General features: G+C 40.8%; 2 protein-coding genes across 3 annotated transcripts in view; one reads left to right on the forward strand and one right to left on the reverse strand.

Annotated features, from left to right (window-relative positions):
- arhgef28a (Rho guanine nucleotide exchange factor (GEF) 28a) overlaps positions 1 to 12,712 on the reverse strand; it is a 66,205-nt gene extending 53,493 nt beyond the window's left edge. Inside the window, exons 1-2 of one of the 2 annotated variants that reach the window (XM_085793025.1) lie at positions 12,402 to 12,712; positions 9,140 to 9,197 (exon numbers count right to left, since the gene is read on the reverse strand). In XM_085793025.1, coding sequence (XP_085649151.1) covers positions 9,140 to 9,187 — 48 coding nt within the window. In that variant the 5' untranslated portion in view covers positions 9,188 to 9,197; positions 12,402 to 12,712. The remainder of the gene's footprint in view (positions 1 to 9,139; positions 9,198 to 12,401) is intronic. The other variant, XM_085793026.1, reaches the window with a different exon arrangement.
- Positions 12,713 to 14,921: 2,209 nt separating this feature from the next.
- ankra2 (ankyrin repeat, family A (RFXANK-like), 2) lies at positions 14,922 to 18,989 on the forward strand. Its single transcript, XM_085793027.1, has 9 exons — positions 14,922 to 15,011; positions 15,255 to 15,623; positions 16,546 to 16,704; positions 16,816 to 16,881; positions 17,266 to 17,363; positions 17,456 to 17,581; positions 17,706 to 17,772; positions 18,066 to 18,146; positions 18,583 to 18,989. Exons 2-9 carry the CDS (start codon positions 15,311 to 15,313, stop codon positions 18,636 to 18,638), a joined length of 966 nt encoding a protein of 321 aa, XP_085649153.1. The 5' UTR covers positions 14,922 to 15,011; positions 15,255 to 15,310; the 3' UTR covers positions 18,639 to 18,989.
- The last annotated feature ends 1,044 nt before the right edge of the window (positions 18,990 to 20,033 follow it).

The following is a 20,033-nucleotide window of genomic DNA, read 5'->3' on the forward strand; positions in this document are numbered from 1 at the left end:
GACAGACAAAAATCAACAGGATGTCTCTCTATCACTCACATTAGCCAGTCTGTCTGTCTGATAAGCATTTTGAAGAAGTCAGTTACCAGTGTGACATGCTGGAGGAGCGACTGGTGTGCCTCTTCATTCATTAACAAAACAAAGTAGGCTAAACGTTATTTGTCCTCATTATTAATTAATTACAGATAACCAAACAATAGAAACCGCAGCGTTTAGCTCCGCTCCTCGGTGCTGTTTTCCCTCCAGCTCTGACCTTTACGAGAGGTTTAGCTCAGGGTGCATCGTTCAAGTTCAAGAGGGATCGCATACTTGAAGTTCCTCGCTTGTGCAATATCTTATCTTCTGTTTTCTTGAGCTCAGCTTTGGGTTTTATCTTGTGATTTATGGGCCACCCCTAATCGGTCCTTATTGTTAATACTCCAAGTTAAGGCATCCATCATTTTTAAATGTATTTTTAGTATCTACATCATCTTAACATTTGTGGCCTCTCCACGCATCATCATCATCATCATTCAGAGTCTTATTTCCTGTAACATCGTAGCAGGGGCTCACTAAATACAAATGACAAAGGCTTACACAGTTGACAGTTTCAACTATATAATGTATATTGTCATGTATAAGAGGACAAAGAGTAGCCTATATCCAGAGACTGTATATGATGTGTTGTGTATGGTGTTTTGTCTTTTGGATATACGCATGACCCCTGAACCTTGAATTTGTGTAATTGTTCAGTGCTTTGTATTTGTTTCTGTTTTTACCTTTTCAATCTCTGTACTAAAATGTGAAAATTATCTATAAATAATGTAGGCTATGTATCCATCCCAGCAGCTCAGTGAGGCATAAAGCAAAGCACTTCTTTGGGCTAAATGCTAATGTCAACAAACAAAATGCATGTTTAGCATCTCATATCTTTGTTTTAGCTGCTAGCCTGGATGAAAAGCTTATTTTTTAGCTGCTAGCCTGGATGAAAAGCTTATTTTTTAGCTTCTAGCCTGGCTAAAAGGCTACTTTTTAGCTGCTAGTCTGGCTAAGAGGCTACTTTTTAGCTTCTAGCCTGGCTAAGAGGCTACTTTTTAGCTGCTAGTCTGGCTAAGAGGCTACTTTTTAGCTTCTAGCCTGGCTAAGAGGCTACTTTTTAGCTTCTAGCCTGGCTAAGAGGCTACTTTTTAAACTGCTAGCCTGGCTAAGAGGCTACTTTTTAGCTGCTAGCCTGGCTAAGAGGCTACTTAGCTGCTAGTCTTGCAGTTTGACTGGCAAATATGGAAATAAGTTTAGTTAGGTTAAGTATATTCACACTTAGGTATGTGGGACTTTCATTGCCTTTCCTGGCACTTCATTTCTGACATGGCTAGAAAAGAAAATCGCCTAGGCTATTACATTTCCTGGTATGGATTACCTGTCAGAACATATCTTGTCAATGAAATCACAGGGGAAACTTTTTTCGTTCCTGGCCGGCCAGTCAATCATAGCGCTAATGTTGAGTCACCAACTCTGACTCAACATTCAAAGTGATATAATCAGTCACGTCTTAGTCGCTTATTTGTCCCCGAAACTCCTGGGAGCTTTTTTCCAACAGCTGCTACTTGATCTCAGTGCACAGTGGTTATTGGTCCAGAGGTAGAAATGAGACTGACTGACTGACTGACTGACCTCATGAGTAAGCAGGGTATTTTGCTTTGACTGATAATAGTGGTCTGACTCAAACTGCACTCTCCGAGCTCGTTGTGCACACTAAGTGCTTAGCTGTAGCACCACTTAGTGCACACTTACCACTGTTCATGTTATCGCTGATTGTTTTTCCACATAAGATTAGATGCCGACCGGCGGTTTGTGCAGCCATCTAGACACAAGACATCACTTATCATTCAGAAAAGTGGAATAATGATTTGAAAATCTGTCTTTTCTGCTATTTTTTTGCATTAATTTAGACTTAGATGCATCAGTTATCCAAATTATTGTCACTGGAATAGTTGAAGCTGCATCTGTTCTCTCTCCTTGGTATTTTATTCTTCCCACATTGCCTCTCTGAGCCCATTATATTTAAATGGAACATATGTGAGCATTTCTTTGTAATATCTTCCGATTGTGTTTGCAGTCCTCCGAGGAGGCTGCAGTTCTCGCTTAATTGCCTCAAAACAATCTGCACCGGCCTCAGATGATATTGCTTTTACACCAGCACAATCTGATCAGAGGGAATTTGCTTGATCCTAACTGCATCTCCTGCGCCTCAGGGAAGAGGAAGGAGGACGGTTGGCTGGTGATAAGACGTCAGACGTATGTGATCTATGGCCGGGGCGTTATCATGACACAGGCCGATCCAGTAGGCTAACAATGAAATATTCAACACCTTGTCGGTTTTTCACCTCATGCCATTGCCTCCCATACGGGCAGTTTTCAGGTCAGGCATGATGTTTTAATTATGGAACATAAACATGAGGAGGTTTTTTCCACATATAGGGAATAGAAAAAGTAAAAAAAAATAAATAAAAAAAAGCAACTGTAGCATCACTTTAACCCTCCTGTTGTCCTCCTGGGTCAAGGAAGGAAGGAAGGAAGGAAGAAAAGAAAGAAGGAAGGAAGGACGTAGGGAAGGAAGGAAGAAAAGAAAGAAGGAAGGAAGGATGAAGGGAAAGAAGGAATGACAAAGGGAAAGAAGGAAGGACAAAGGGAAAGATGGGAGGAAAGAGGAAGGGAGGGCGAAGGGAAGGAAGGAAGGAAAGAAAGAGGGAAGGAAGGAAGGAAGGAAGGAAGGAAGGAAGGAAGGAAGGAAGGAAGGAAGGAAGGATGAAGGGACAGAAGGAAGGACAAAGGGAAAGATGGGAGGAAAGAGGAAGGGAGGAGGAAGGAAGGATGAAGGGAAAGAAGGAAGGACAAAGGGAAAGATGGGAGGAAAGAGGAAGGGAGGACGAAGGGAAGGAAGGAAAGAAAGAGAGAAGGAAGGAAGGATGAAGGGAAAGAAGGAAGGAAGGAAGGAAGGAAGGAAGGAAGGAAGGAAGGAAGGAAGGAAGGAAGGATGAAGGGAAAGAAGGAAGGACAAAGGGAAAGATGGGAGGAAAGAGGAAGGGAGGATGAAGGAAAGGAAGGAAGGAAAGAAAGAGGGAAGGAAGGATGAAGGGAAAGAAGGAAGGACAAAGGGAAACATGGGAGGAAAGAGGAAGGGAGGATGAAGGGAAGGAAGGAAGGGAAGAAAGAGGGAGGGAAGGAAGGAAGGAAGGAAGGAAGGAAGGAAGGAAGGAAGGAAGGAAGGAAGGAAGGAAGGAAGGAAGGATGAAGGGAAAGAAGGAAGGACAAAGGGAAAGATGGGAGGAAAGGAGATACGATAGAAGGAGGGAGGGAACAGATTGGGTCAATTGGGTCAAAAAGGAGGGAAGAAGTAAGGACAAAGGGAAAAAAGGGAGGGAAACGGGAAGGGGAAAAGGATGGAAAGAAAGATGGAAGGAGGGAACAGATCGGGTCAATTGGATCAAACAAGGAAGGAAGAAGAAATGAGGACAAAGGGAAGGAAGGAAGGACAGAAGGAAAGGAAAAAGGATTGTGGAAAGAAGGAAGGATGGAGGAAGGGACCAGATTGGGTCAATTTGACCCAGAAGGACAACAGGAGGGTTTTAATATAACGTTTTAATTGTTAGATATTTGTAAACACCACACATCCAGTGTTACTGACTTCTGTTGTGATATTTACCCTAAAATCATATATTGCTATAATGTCTAAGGCAAATGTCAATAGCCCAAACATTATAGCAATATATGATTTCTAAATCCCCTCGTGTTGTTGTCTACTCTCACTCTGAGTAGTGGCGGGGGGAAAAACAACACCAGATCTGCTGCTGCTGCCTGTGGTCTCCAGGAAACCAGCAAGTCATCGGCTCCGCGGCCTCTTTGCCATGATCTCCTGAGTGCAACACGTAGGTGACGTCAGCCTGGGGAGCGAGATCACTGCCACCGCAACAACAAAAACAGCTCCAATAACAGTCAGTTCTGAGAGTGAGAGGACAGCCTGACGTCAGCACGGGGGAGTGGAGTATTTTCTGCTTTTAAATATTAACCATTTATCACGGTGGGTGTAGTATTTCAGATCAGAAGTCGACTAAACACAGTGATGGTGATGAAATGCACAAAGTGTATGAAATTAAAAAGAAAAAGAGACTCCTTTTAGAGTTAGCTACTGTAGCTTTGATCACAAACACAGAAACGATTGGTTAGAATGGTTACATACTCTGAGCCACTTGCAAGTAGTTCAGGTCCTCTGTTTCAAAAACTTAATTTCTTGAATATTTATGATATCAATGTGTATCAGATGAGATCTGTTTATTTGTGTTTCAGCATAGAATGAATATTTTACCTCGTAGTTTCTCTCATATATTGATGTCCAACAAGAACAACCAAGTCCATAGCTACCAGACACGAAACTCTTCCAACCTCCACACTAGGGGTGGGCGATATGGCAAAAATATCATATCACGATTTTTTAAAAATGAAGTCACGATTTCGATTTCATCACGATCTTAAATCGAAAAAAGAAAAACAGACAATTTAGGCCAAAGAACCTTTCTGAATAGATTGTAATCTAAATAGTTGCAGTTTTGCCAACATGTGCAAATGACGTAAACATAGTAAAAGGTAAACGACAACACTTTGATAAAGTGCACTCTTGCAACATAAAAGGTAGCTTTCAATAAACATGAAAGTAAAATATCAATGAAGACATTACACAGTCATTTTAACAGGATTTTAAGTGTATCAAAACACTAAATAGCTGATTGAAAAGGGTCAAATAAAAATACAAACTAAAGTAACTGTTATCTCTTTTAGCAAACTTTGTAAATGTCCTTTGTTTGCGCTTTGCAGCATAGAACTGCAGTTTATAGAATGTGCCCCAGACGATCCTACGATCTCTGCACTTTGGCAGATCGTCTACACACTCTAATCCTTCACGATCTAATATCGCCATATCGCCCACCCCTACTCCACACTGCCTTCTTTAGAACTGCTCTCAGGCAATTTTCAATTCGTTATCAAGGTCCCCGTCTCTGGAATCAGCTACCTGACTATCTGAAAACAATTATTCATTTAACATCATTTAAGAAAGGCTCTCAAAAAGTACCTCATCAGTCAAACCATGTACCATCAAACATAAGACAATTATTGTCATGTTTTTCTTTTGTCTCTCTCTCTCTCTCACTTCTTATTCTTTCCTCATCATCTCATTCATTATTATTATTGTTTTGTATTATTCATTCATGTATGTATTTTCCCTTACTTCCTTATATTTACTGTTTAATCACTTACTTTTCTACTTATTTTTCATTATTGTTTAATTCTTTTCCTATGTTATTGTTTTTAAACTGTAACAAATTTGGTCTTTGAATATGTGGGTGAGGTTTTTATATAAGCCCTTTTGGGTTTCATACCTCCCCTTTGCACATCCCAGTCATGTTGATTGTCCATGTTGTTTTTATATGATATTGTTTGTGCTAAATACATAAATTAAACATTTTTTAAAAACTTAATTAAAAAAACCAACAGAGGGCTGAGAAAAGGCACATGTTTGGATTATTCTGCCAACGTCTACATGCTCCGCAGTCAATTTCACATGTAGAAAACAAGCTAATACAACAAGCAAAGCCTTTTTACTAACTAAAATGTCTATTACACATGTCCTCAAAGTGGCACAATACCACAGTGACACATCTGAGCTATGGGAGAGTCAGTGGACCAGAATCTCATCGGAGTCTTGAGGGTGACAGCCGGCTCGGCACTGTAGAGCCTGTTCTCATACCCAGCTGAAACACATACCTCTGATTTAATCTGCTGTGCAAATGAGATACTAATAACTGGTCTGCATGTCAGAAACGGCTGTCAGTGAAAGCAGCGCGGTGTTATAAACATTTCACTTCAAAAGAACAGGGCAGCCAAGTACAGACTCATAGTGACATAATAATAATACCAGGCAAGAGTGAGTACCGAGGCCTGAAATACCTGGAGGACGGGGCACATACCGTAATTTTGTTTCAGCTCGGTTTTCCTTCTTTTTACGATCAATCTATCAGTCGGTCAATAAACAGCAGGAGGAGGTTTTCATGTGAAAAAAGCATCGCAAATCATAAACCACAGAGATTTAGCTCAAAGACAGAGTGATAACTGCAACTGAGCAAACACCGGTACAGCAGGGATGTGGCTATAATCTACCTCTATTTATGATCATGTGCTGAGATAACAGCTGCGATAAAGGAATAAGACCAGGAGTGTACAGACTAGCAGCTCTGGGAGACTGTACTCAGGTATATCGCTGCTCCAAGTGAATGCTAACATGATGCTAACATGACAACATGTTCATTAGGGCTGCAACTAACGATTATTTTCATTATCGATTAATCTGTCGATTATTTAAATGATTAATCGATTAGTTGTTTGGTCAATAAAATGATTAAAAAAATATCAATCTCAAACCACAAGATGTCCTCAAATGTCTTGTTTTGTCCACAAACCAAAGAGAGACTCAGTTTATTGTCATAAAGGAATAAAGAAACCAAAAATGTTCACATTTAAGAAGCTGAAATCAGAGAATTTTGACTTTTTTTCTTTAAAAAAACTACTGTGACCGAAAAATAGTTGACGATTAATTTAATAATCAATTATTGTTCGATTAATCGATTGATTGTTGCGGCTCTAATGTTCATGTTGAGCAGCTAGGTGTAACGCTCTCTTTCTTACTGAGCCACGTTGGTAAATGGTAAATGGACTTGCACTTATAATATAAAGCGCGTTTCTAGTCACTTGGACCACTTAAAACTCTTTACACTGTTTCGTCACATTCACCCTTTCATACAGCTCTGCTTGCAGGCAGGCTTTTGGAGGCTAATCATTCACACACATTCATACATCCGGTGATACATCGGTTCAGTGTTTTGCCCAAGGACACTTCGACAAAATTAAAATTCAGAAGATTACCAAAGTTATTGTCCTCCTCATGCAATCCATGCAGTAGTTGTTTAAATATGTAATCAAACATATCAACCCCGTCCCTGACCAAGCAATAACAGTCAGTTCTGACAGTGAGAGGACAGCCTGACGTCAGCGGGGGGAGGATGGAGTATTTTCTGCTTTTAATATTAACCATTTATCACGGTGTAGTATTTCAGATCAGAAGTCTACTAAACAGTGATGCATGCACAAAGTGTACGAAATTAAAAAGAAAAAGAGACTCCTAATGAGTTTAGCTTTGATCACAAACCAACAGGCACGTGTTTGGATTATTCTACCAACATCAAAATGCTCCTGAGTCCATTTTATAAGTATAAAACAAGCAAATACAACAAGCAAAGCCTTTTTCCTAACTAAAATGTCTATTACTAATGTCCCAAAGTTATATCAATCCTGTCCCCCTTGTTCCCTCTCTGAAAAAATATCAACACCAAAACAAATTTCTTATATGTGAAAATCTTCCAAAAAAAGAAAGAAAAAGTAGACAGAAAACTTTAACCCACTGGTGGCGGTGGTGCTAGAGGGGCGAGTCAGTGGATCAACAGAGCCATTAGAGTTCAATCCGCTGGGAACCATGAAAGTCTGTTAAAAAGTTAAAAAATGTTGTTCCCATCTATCAGCTTGTTGTTTGTTGAGACATTTCTTCATTGCTGGAGGAAAACACAACAAAATCAGTTTTCCTCTCTTGACGTCTCACAATTCAGCTAAAAAACCAACACAGTCCTCTTGTTGGGAGGCGGTAGGGGGGCCGGGGGGTCGGGGAGATGGGGAGGGGGATTGGTTTCCCTCACACTTACTGTTACACACCTGGACAACAAAATCGCTTCGACATGAACCCTGCACCCGACCTCAATAAAATAAAAACCTCCCTGCTCCAACACAGGAACTCCCACACTTCTCTGTCTGCAATTGAATGCAGCCATTTATACCATTGATCTGGCCAAACTGTATTTACTGTGTGGCTCTGGCACTGTGTTGCATGTGTGTGGAGGTGCACCATAAAACTTTACTGGGCGTGTTACAATAACAGCCTTTATATCACAGCAGTGTGCCGTGGCTTGCCCACACAAAGCCCCGCATTGAAATCTGGACCTCATTCAGCAGCAGTGAGAGTTTAGTCGCTCCTGTTGAGCTGTGACCTTAGAGGGTGGAGACGCCACTTCCTCCTAATGGAGAGAGGTGTATGTGTTAAAAAAAAGAAAAAAAAAAAAGAAAGAAAAAGAGGTAGAGAGCCCGTAATGATTCACATGCCAGGAGTTTTTCGAAGCAGCTCCTCAATCGGCCTCTATATGAAGCTACAGTGGAAGCGTCGAAGGTTTTTTGGGAGCGAGAACTCCCGCCCCCATGTCTGAAACTGGTGACACAGCAAAACAAGCAGACACTCTGCTTACCAGAAATCTGGCAACGCTTCACTGACTGGCCCACCCAGGCTTCCACACAGCCCGGAGAATAGTGGGGGGTGGGGGGAGAGTAGGGAGAGAGATGGGGGCTATGTGTGTGGAGGACTGAAGGGGAAAAAGAAGACAGATGGAAGAAATAAAGTAACAGCAAAAAAGGGAAAAAAAAGGTTTAAAACAATAATTCAAACACACCTGCACCCGAACATGTGTCCTAAAAGAAAAATGTGTATTTATGTAATTCATAAAATTGGGTGTGTATTGTAATATACTCCTTAAGGAAAAAAAAGAAGAAACAAATGGGCATATTCTCTTCTCCTGGCTCCAATGTTATGTTCACTGTAGAAACCAGGTTTTTCAGAGGGAGAGAGGTGGTGTAGTAGCTTGTCAGTTGGTGAACAGGCTGTGTAAAGCCTGGCTTCCCCGGGGACTGGCTTGGGTTTCACCTGCGACACAAGGCTTGCCAGTCAACCACAGCACAGACAGAGAGTCAGGACCGAGAGAGAGAGAGAGAAAGAGAGAAAGAGAGAGTGGAGGGGAAAGACTAGAGTGCTCTAATTCTGGTGAGAACAAAAACAGGATTGGGTCTAAATGTGGGAGACTAATCCAGAGGAACAGTCAGAGTTCATGCATGTGTTCGCACAACCACTCCCAAAAATACCGAAACACAGACCCCCCCTCCTCCCTCTTTTTCTGCCACCACACCGACGGCGGCGCATCAACATCAGACAGACACAAATCATGATGTCGGCACTTACATACAGAGGCACCTCTCTTCTGTTCACCTCCATCTTCTCCCCATCCATCCACCACGGCCTGGAGAAGAAACAAGAAACAATGTTACTGTGATGAACAACACAATATTTTTGTTTTTTTTAAACCCTAAGCCGTATTATTTTGCAGTATGGTGCACGGCCGTAATTACCGTATACATTGGGGGGGGGCACGTCCCTCCCCAATATGCTCAAAAGGCCCCCCCCTCAAATATATACCTAGCTGATTAAAAAATAAAAAGTATCCCATGTGTTAGTGAATTTACCGTACTTTCCGGACTATAGAGCGCACCTGAGTATAAGCCACACCAGCTAAATTTGAAAAGAAAATACATATATAGGCCGCACTTGAATATAAGCCTCAGGTTTTCATGCTGTAACATGAGATATTTACACAGAAAGACGGTAGGGAACTATGCAAATCCGCTCGCTTTTCCGCTGTTCTGGTTACACTCCTCTCGCCTATGTGCATTTGTTTACAATGAAGCCGTCGAAAAACCAATAAATGGAGCGGTGGATAATGTTACATAACATATACGATGTTACGGCGTGAGTTTGTGTAGTCTTAACCGTCATAAACAAAAGATTACAGGTTACGGAGCGCGTTTGTGTTGCGGTGTGCAGAGAAGAGAGCTGGGACACCGGGGCGGGGAAAAAAGTAGCGGCTTATAGTCCGAAAAGTACGGTATATATACACTATATATATTATATATATAGAAAGAGAGAGATTTGGTCCGCCCCAATGTTGACTCCATGGTTACGGCCTTGGTATAATGTAATGTAACCTTTAGGAAAAGATGATGCACACACGATGTTGTGTTTATAGAGCCCTGAGGTCACCAGAGGTCAGCAGCCACCGGTGTGGATGAAGCTACAGACGCTACAGCACTGACACGGTCGTTAAGCAGGAAACTGTAACTGTATCATCACCTGCACACACACACACACACACACACACACACACACACACACCTGATCCTCTGTGTGACTTCACTCTCAGCTGTGTGAATAGTGCATCACTTCAAAGCTGCACGGTGGTGTCGGCTCTGCAGGCTGCACTTAGTCCAGAGACGCTCAGACGACAAACCAAAACAAGTCATCATGAGTGTGTTGTTTGCACATCATATACACTGTACACACTCTATACGCTGTGTGTGCGCACAACAAACACACTCTCTGTGTCTCATTAGAGCTGCAGCTATAGCGTCTGTTTGATTTCTTCATGAAATGATTGATAATCTGCTCTATTGCATTTCAGGAGAAAAAAAAAACGCAAATCACATGTTTGCAGAACAAATAACTTGTTTTGTTTGATCTCAAATGTAAAAAAAAAAAAAAACTCAAAGACTCTCCCTTTACAAAAGCAAAACAAGATAATCCTCTCACCCAGTGGTTTTAACTAGATAATTACCTCCATTATAACAGCAGTTTCAGATCATTTTCCAGTCAGTCTCCTTTCAATTAATCAACTACTCATCATCTCAATTACACGTTTAAAGCAAAAACAAAGTTAAACAATTAATTCCTTTTGTTCCAAAGTTGAAACTTAGCTACTTTACTTATCTATTAATAAACATTATAAAGCAGATTAACATGAAATCATAACAGTGATGGTTTGAGGTGCCAGGCTCTGAATCTAGGTCAAACCCAAGGTTATATTATGTTATGAAAATAAACCCATGAAGTGACACAGCAGAACAACAACAACAACAGGATCTAGTGTCTTAACAACAGCAGTGCGGTTACATTATACTGTAATATACTAACTGACTATACTGACTGACCTCAGGCTTTATCTAACAATAATATCACTCTTACATTTGCATAGTGCAATGATGTGCCCAGTCTTATCAAAAGAGAAGCCAATGCCACAGGCCTGGGAGGAGGAAGCTCTCTCCCTTTTATGTTAAATCCTGCTCATGTCAATGGGAGCTACTCTTACAGTAAAGTGGAAGTGGAGAAGGTTTATGTGTCATACTGTAGGATAAACTTAATCCCTTCCTGGTTTTTTCTTTTTTTTTTTTACAGGTTGCACCCTATTAGATCAACAAAAGGGATGAATCCTAGGTTGCACGGGCTTAAGAGTCCAGTTTTTCGAGTTTGCACAGAAATTTGTGTCAGTCTTTCATTGTCCTCAGTCTGACTTCAGCCTCTGACATGTTCAGTGTGAATAAGAAACCTGACCTGGCTCGTGGCCACGCACGCACCCCCGGCCAGAGCCGAGCGTGAGAAAGGACGAGTGCAAACGTACGCTGTCATTCATTTCAGAAATGAAATCACTTGTGTGTGTGATTGTGTGGTGAAAATATTTTTCATACATGAACAAGTCGATCCTGCTGTCCTTAGATTTCTTTTCTTTTCAGCTGATGCATGATTGAATAATCTAATTCCTCTCACATGACAAACTGCTATCATTTATCAGGCTGTGTGTGTGTGTGAAGAAGGGAAAAAAAGTGCGTTGTTCTGCTTTCAGCTTCTGGTAATTGCACATTCATTGCCTACACCCTCTCATCTTTTGGTACATGGAGGTAAATGTTATTTATCATTTCTCATAATGAAGTGCTGCTCAGTGTAATAATAACACAACTACAATTATCATCACAGTGCAGTTGTGACTTCATGTGATGCCACTTCACTTCTCAATGGTCATACAGTTGCCTAAACACAAAGATGACTCATTATTATGGGTTGGCTATTACCAACAGAGTGTAAACAGACTCCAAACACCTGGTTTAATACTTTTTCAATGGTGTAAAAAAAGAAAGAAAGAAAGAAAATAAGGGAAGTTAAGCCACTGGATGGACTGGTCGATGAACTCTGGCACAAAGAAGTGAAAACAGTCTTTGTATAATTATTACACACACCATCAGCACTCAAACACATCCTCCAGGAACAATTAATGACCTATTGCTTTCACTTGGGAACTGAAACTCCTGCTTACAACAATGGGGGGAAAAACGGTCAGTAAATGCATCGTTGCAAAAAAAAAAAAATAAGGGGAAAAAAATGAATAGAAGTTATTAGGGAACTGGTCCCACTGAAGCCAAACCAGCCACGCCACGCTTTTTTACGCTTTACCTGTGAACGCACCAGCAGTCTGATCACCTACAGTACAAATCAATGAGCCCACAGATAAGATACCCAACAGCGTTAACACACATTAACACCACAGACTCACTGCACAACGGCTTCATGCACTGACTCTGTGTTAAGCTGAAGTTTTCTAATGACTGTGTGTTGTCTTTACCTGGTGTCGCCTCTCTCTCTCTCTCTCTGTGTCTGTCTCAGCTCTCCACGGTCCGGTCCGCCGTGGACGCAGACGGTCGGCTGTGCTGTGGCACGACTTTCTGCCCTGGAAAAAAACTTTCTCTCCTGCTCGATTCTCTTCTTGGTTAAAGACCAGAGGTGGAAAGAAAAAAAACAAAACACTTTTCTCTCTCTCCTTTTAGTTTCCACCTCGCCGTTCAGCCCCTCTGCTGCTCGTTGCAGGAGGGAGTCGGTTGGGAGTTTGTTTGCAGGTGTCGCGGACTTGTTTCTCCCCCCACGGCAGCCTGCTGCTCCTCTGGTCCAGCCCACTCACACACACACACACACACACACACACACACACACACACACACACACACACACACACACACACACACACACACACACACACTCGCCATGAATTTGATAATAAATAATACATTGAGAATTTACATTATTAGTGAATGGATAATGCATTTTAATTGGCTACAACAGAGAATAAACTTCTTTTTTTTGCATTTGCAGGTTCCAGGTTGATTTCAATTTCCTCCAATCAGAAACTAGCTGGAGTGACGTCACCGTCATTAAGGATGCAACTCTTCACGGTGGAAAATTAGTGATTAAAAGTCTACATTTAAATTTGCACTGATGATACTAATAGGAAGTAAGCCACTCCACAACTTTTATTTTAATTATGAACTTAACATTCTTCTTTTTTTAATATAGGCTATTTGTTAATGTTTTAATATTTCCTGTCTTTTTACACATTACAAGAGTGTGTATTGATGTTGGTGTCAGATTGTTTTTTTTAGGAGTGTGTGTATAGGCTAACATAGCTGAATATGTGTTTTGTCAGTCTTAATGTCCTCTGAAGAAGTTGCAGAATAAATGTTGATGTATTTTCACATACAGTAATAATGATAATGTTATTCTAGCAATAAAATTGCATTTTAAAAGAATAATCCAGTCTAAAATCTGAATAAATATAATGAAATTGTATGGACTACGCTCTGCATAACAAATATAAAATGAGTCCCAGCTTAAACAGCTGGGAGATAAAAACATGTCCCAGCTCTCAGTTGGTTGTGACCATAATCATAGACAGAAGACAGTGACATATACACGTGACATGAACAGGAAGTGAGAGGACAGCTTTCCCACCCTTCCTGCTCCCACACTTATCCCACTGACTGATAATGAGCAACAGATTAAAATGTCTTAAGTGGTTTTAGAAGTGACAGGCTGTAATGGTGCTGTCTAGCTTTCAACACTGTCAGCAGTTTGACTTAATTTAACTCAACTCTTTCCATCAGGACAGTGTTGACTTGCGTAATTGGGGGGGATGAGAGGATTATGGGTGGTTTGGGAGAAGAGGAAAACCCACAAACTCCATCATCGGGACTGTATTTTATAACCTGTGAAGCTGTGGTGCCATCTGGTGGCAGAAGAATAAAAGTGAGTAAAAAGTCAGAAACCTCACAGTCCTGCCGTCTTGTGGTAGATTTCTAAACAACTTTCCCCCAAAACTCATTTTTAATCTCTTCTAAACTTGTCAAAATGCACCACCACTAAGTGACATCCACACAATGTAAGGTGTAAGAAATATGGTCATCTTGTTTTCTGATGTTGTGACCAGGTGTACTGCACATGTTGAGGGCAGCACATAGTGTATAAATAAGGCAGCAGGACAGACATCCTATCCTTGTCTCTTTCCACAGTGCAGCATCACGTTCAGAGGAAACAAAACCACTAATGTGCAATATATATAGGCCTACAATACAATCCGAATGATCTTTTGTATTTTTCTTTCTTTGGGTAGCCTCTACCTATATAAAGGTGTCTATTTGTATAAGTTAGGACATTTTAGCAATAAAAATATTTCTTACATTTAAGATTTATGTTGATTAATTAGTCATTTAGCCATTTAGGCCTACAAGATGCAGAAGGCTACGTTTACAGTAGGCTACACATCTTATGTGAAGACATTAATTGACAGACTAATTTTGTGTAATTTTCTTGATGTGTTCCAGGATTGTGGCTTCGTCAAAATTGTGTAACATTTGTTTTCCAGCATCACATTTTTCAGTTTGTGCAAGCCATGTGACAAGGTTTTAATAACATTATAAATACAATGTATTAAGTGTTGTGTTACTACATAGATAGATAGATAGATAGATAGATAGATAGATAGATAGATAGATAGATAGATAGATAGATAGATAGATAGATAGATAGATAGATAGATAGATAGATAGATAGATAGATAGATAGATACTAGATAGATAGATAGATAGATAGATAGATAGATAGATAGATAGATAGATAGATAGATAGATAGATAGATAGTGTCTCTCGCTCATCCAGAACGCACAGTGATATAATTTTGTTTTTGTTTGTTTTTTTAAAGATGTTTTGATAAAAGTATCTGTCTAATATCAAAGTGATGGGAAGTAGCCGGAACCAAAGAAAGAAGAAACGGGGGGACGTTAATAGTGGATGCACGCCTTTGTGGACGCGAGGAGTTGCGCATGCGCAGATTCATCAAAACACCGACAGGAGAGAGGGAGAGATGTGTGCATGAGGATATCTGATATAAACAATGACCTATCGAGTGAGATATTTCTTCTTTCTTTCGGAAAAAAATGCATTTGTTGACGATTATGCCTAACGTGTTTCCATGGTAACGTGGGCGAGCTAATGGAAGGTTACGATAGCAACAGCTAGCATGCTAACTGGTAGCTAACAGGAGATGGGTTTTTTTTTAACCGGATGAGTAAAATATGACGGGAAATAAGACCAATGTTTGTTTGTTTTTATATTTTTAACATTAAAATAAGTTGTCTCTGTGTTTCAGGCGGGCTGTGGTCTCAGTTGAATCTCAGTGTGACGGCTCGGTGAGTGACCAGGGGGATGGACGGCGGCGCCGCCGGCGTGTCAGCCTCGGACGGGACAGCGGAGTGTCCCCTGGGGTCCGAGGAGATGGAGGGGATCTGCGTGATGCCGGACCTGGGCGCCATCAAGACCGAGCAGTCGGTGGGTGCGAGTCCAGACGACACCGGCACCGGCACCCAAAACGTGGCCATGGGCATCAAGTTCATCCTGCCCAACCGCTTCGACATGAACGTCTGCTCGAGATTTGTCAAGTCGCTCAACGAGGAGGACAGCAAGAACATCCAGGACCAGGTCAACTCCGACCTGGAGGTGGCTTCCGTTTTATTCAAAGGTAAGGAGGAAGTGGAGCCTTTAAAAAAAAAAATCTGTACTCAAAGGGATCAATCCTGTGATCATGTGATGCAGACATGTCCAAACTATCCCAGGAAGAGCTGGTGGGGCTGCAGGTTTTTGTCCCAACCAGGCTTCCCTCCTGTTGTCCTTCTGGGTCAAATTGACCAAATCTGTTCCCTTCCTTCTCCCTTCTTTCTTTCTTTCATTTCTCCCTTCCTTCTTTCCACAATCCTCCTTTCCTTCCCTTCGTCCTACTTCTTCATCCTTCCTCTTTTGATCCAATTAACCTGATCTGTCCTCCATCTTTCTTCCCCTCCTTTTCCCCTTCCTTCTTTCCTCCCTTCTTTCTTCCTTCCTTGAAAAAATCTGTTCCCTCCCTCTCTCCATCTTTCTTACCTTCCATTTTACTTCCTTCTTTCCACAATCCTTTTCCCTCCCTTCATTCCTTCTTTCCCTTCTTCCTTCCTTGCATGAATCGGTTACCTCCCCCCATCTTTCTTTCCTCCCCCTTTTCCCTTTCTTCTTTCCACAATCCTTTTTCCCTCCCTTCATTCCTTCCTTCATTCCTTCCTTCTTCCCCTTTGTCCTTACTTCTTCCTTCCTTTTTGAGCCAGTTGACCCAATCTGTTCCCTCCCTCCTTCTGTCTTTCCTCCCATCTTTTCCTTTGTCCTCCCTTCCTTCTTCCTTCATCCTTCCTTCCTTGACCCAAGAAGACAACAGCAGGGTTAAGAGAGTTTAGTTTTTATTGGTCAAATTGTGTCATTTTGGTTGGTTGGAACAAAAACTTGCAGCCATACGGCCCGATAGATAGATAGATAGATAGATAGATAGATAGATAGATAGATAGATAGATAGATAGATAGATAGATAGTGGAGTTGTCTGATGTAATGAAACCAAACGTCTCCCTTTTTGTTTCAGCCGAGTGTAACATCCAGACGTCCCCCTCCCCGGGCATACAGGTGCGCCATGTTTACACGCCATCCACCACCAAACATTTCTCCCCCATCAAACAGTCCACCACACTCACCAATAAACACCGTGGCAACGAGGTTTCTTCCACGCCTCTTCTGGTGCATTGTAAGTAACGCAGCTGTGTTTAACTTCATTTATTAACATGTTTCCACTTCCAGTCTAAAATGCTAATCAGCACCTGCATGTTATTATTTTTTATTTTATTTTTCTTTTCAGCTCTGTCCATTCACCAGCTGGCAGCCCAGGGAGAAATGGTGTTTCTGGCCAGCAGGATCGAACAAGGTAGGCGTGGACATTTTCCATCACCATGCAGTGGTGAAATAATCTGAAATCTTTCTGACAATAAATTGCCAGATAATTGTGAAAAGCTATCTTCAAGTATCTTGTATTTGTTGCAATCCAAAAACCAAAGACGTCTTATCTCTGACGTTTAAGAAGCTGGAACTGAAGCCTATTATGTACAAGGAGGAACAAGTATTTTTCCATGGCTCCAGTGCTACGTAAATTAAAATACTATATCTATTGTATTTGAAATGGTTGCTCCCAGTGTCAGATAGGATAGGCTCTGCCCCCCTCAATGTACAAAAAATAAGTGGTTATAGATAATGGATGAATATGTGTAATGCAGTGTATGTTGTGACCATGTGTTGTGTGTCTTATTAATAGAGACGGTGATCAACCTCCAGGACGAGGAAGGCTTCACTCCCCTGATGTGGGCTGCTGCACATGGACAGATCGCTGTTGTAGAGTTTCTTCTCCAAAATGTACGTAAAAATGAACAATTATATGAATCAGATTTTCATGATTAGAGCATGTCCTTTTATATATATTAACTGCATTACCTTCTTCGCTGTAGGGTGCCGACCCAAACCTCCTGGCCAAAGGCAGAGAAAGTGCTTTGTCCTTAGCCTGCAGTAAGGGATACACTGACATTGTGAAGATGCTCATCGACTGTGGTGTTGATGTCAACGAATATGATTGGGTAAGAATTAAAGAATTGAGGTTTTGGTTAAATAAAATATGACAATAAAGGTGTTAAACATTATATCAGATGCACAAGCTTCACTCTGTGTGTCTCGTTGTGATGTTTCCTCTGCGGGTTTCAGAATGGAGGAGCCCCTCTGCTGTACGCTGTCCACGGGAACCACGTGCGCTGTGTCGAAATCTTGTTAGGTGAGATGACAAATCTTCTACTGAGCCTCAAAAACACCTGTCTGTTCTAAGCCTGTGAATATTCTCATTTGTCCAGGTCATAGTTATCTCAAGGAAATTTAAATCGAATGCAACTGGACTTGGTTATTTGTCTAGGAAAACAGAGAGGTGAAACGTCTTTCTCGACAAATAACCAAGTCCAGTTGCATTCGATTTAAATTTCCTTGAGATCTGTCTGCTCTGCGTTTAGGAAATATTGTGGAAGAAAATTAACATGCATAGTCATCTTTATGTTGTATTTGTGTGTCTCCCAGAGAGTGGAGCTGATCCTACCATAGAGTCAGACTCTGGGTTCAATGCAATGGACATGGCCGTGGCAATGGGACACCGGAATGGTATGTCAAAAATACGTACATACAATCAGATAGATGGATAATAGATAATATTGATTGGATTTGAACTCACTGCAAAAAAAAAAGGCGAAAATTCTTACACTTGACATTTGAAGTATAATTGTTTTACTGATATTTACATTAAAAGCACAATAAACGAAACAAGAAAGCAAAAATACACCGCATAGTTTTCTGCTAAATAAATAAAATGATCTTTTAGAGGAGGTAAACATGATTAAAGCTCTGGTTTGTCTTTACTTTGATCTTAGCAGGAAATAACCTGTTGATGCTGCTTAAAAAGAGAGTGGATGATGCTACTGAGATAAACAAAGACACTAGTCACATGAATAGTGAAACTAAATATACTGTATGCTATGTATTGACTTTTAAATGCCACTCAGCTCTGTTGAATAAAATCCTCTGTGTTTTCTCGGTGCAGTTCAACAGGTGATGGAGGCTCACTTACTGAAGTTACTGATGGGAATCAGAGAATGAACTGTGACACTTAAGGAAAAAGAAATACTTGAGTTGCAGCACTGGGCTCTGGACAATCACATAACAACACGCCCAGGCTGTCGGCCAACAGGAAGATTTAGTACCATTAACTAATGTTTCAACAGCCTCGCCATCATGTCAACATTACTTTGTGGGTGTGATGCACATGAAGGTTTGTGTGCTTGCGCGCATGAGTGTGTGTGTGTGAATTTTCAATTTAATGCTTCTTTCAAACTATTTTACTCTGCACATTTTCACATCCAACCTGGAGTAGCAGATTTTTATCAGGACACACTGACAGGTTTCATAACGTCGCTCTCTTCACTACAACCCAGCATGCACTGCACACCTGTCGTCCACTACCACATGAGTGGTGCAGGCGCAGGCTTTTATTTAGCTTTTTAAGCATTGATGCTCCATTTCCACTTCCTCCTTATACCAGATAATGCATTACAAACTGTAATTACAATTAATTGCAACTGTTTTTTTTATAAACTAAGTTATTAACTGTAAACAAGTTTTTAACAGAAGAGAATTTAATTGTAGTCCGTTCATTGGTTTCTGTTCGTACTGTCTGGTTTTCATATTAGGCACATTTTAAGCTCGTGTCTTCCCTGAAGACGACTGTGGGTGGATTTAAAAAGTGAATGCACGAGGTACAGAGTGCGTGTGCTATAGTGACGCTGCCAAGCCGTGTGTTGACTGAAGGTCTTTGTGTCAATTGTACTCTGTTTATTTATTTGAATAGTTTAGACATTGTGTTGTTGTAATGTGATAAAACAAAAAATCCCCATATTGATGTAACTGGTTTTGTTTTTCTGTATAGTGATGCTAATGTCCAGATGTGTTGTTGATTTTATAATGACCTCACACCTCATGGAAAAGGTTACAGAGGCGCTGTTTGCCGCTGTGTGACGGAGCTTGTGTTTTACACCAGTCGTAACAAGTGGTGTAAACAAGACATAACATGTATTGACCTCAGTATCAGCCATCGTTCTGTACAGATATTTATCTCATTTCAAGTCATAACGGTCAAACCACTGTTTATAACCAACGAAAATGAAGCTGTTATTTAATTAAAAGATCTTTTTAAACTGCAAACAGACTCACAGTCATGGGCAGAACAAAAACACTTGGGAGCTGTTGAACTGTAGGAGTCCAATTACGTACTACACTACTAAAGCAGCAGTGATTAAGAGTGTGTGTTAATGAAAAATGTATTATGGATAGTGAAATCTAAAGATGTTATTTCTTTTCGCTTCTTTTTACAATACTTCATTGCAAAAATGGGTTTACTTTTCATTCAGGCTGAGCTTTAAAAGGCCATTTTTAAAGAAAAGCTGCTGAAAAACAACAGCATGAGACTGTTCACGTGAAGAAATGAATGATGAAATA

Source organism: Trachurus japonicus, chromosome 12, assembly GCF_045865225.1.
Source record: "Trachurus japonicus isolate A0001 chromosome 12, Traja_1.0".
Classification (NCBI taxonomy): Eukaryota; Metazoa; Chordata; class Actinopteri; order Carangiformes; family Carangidae; genus Trachurus; species Trachurus japonicus.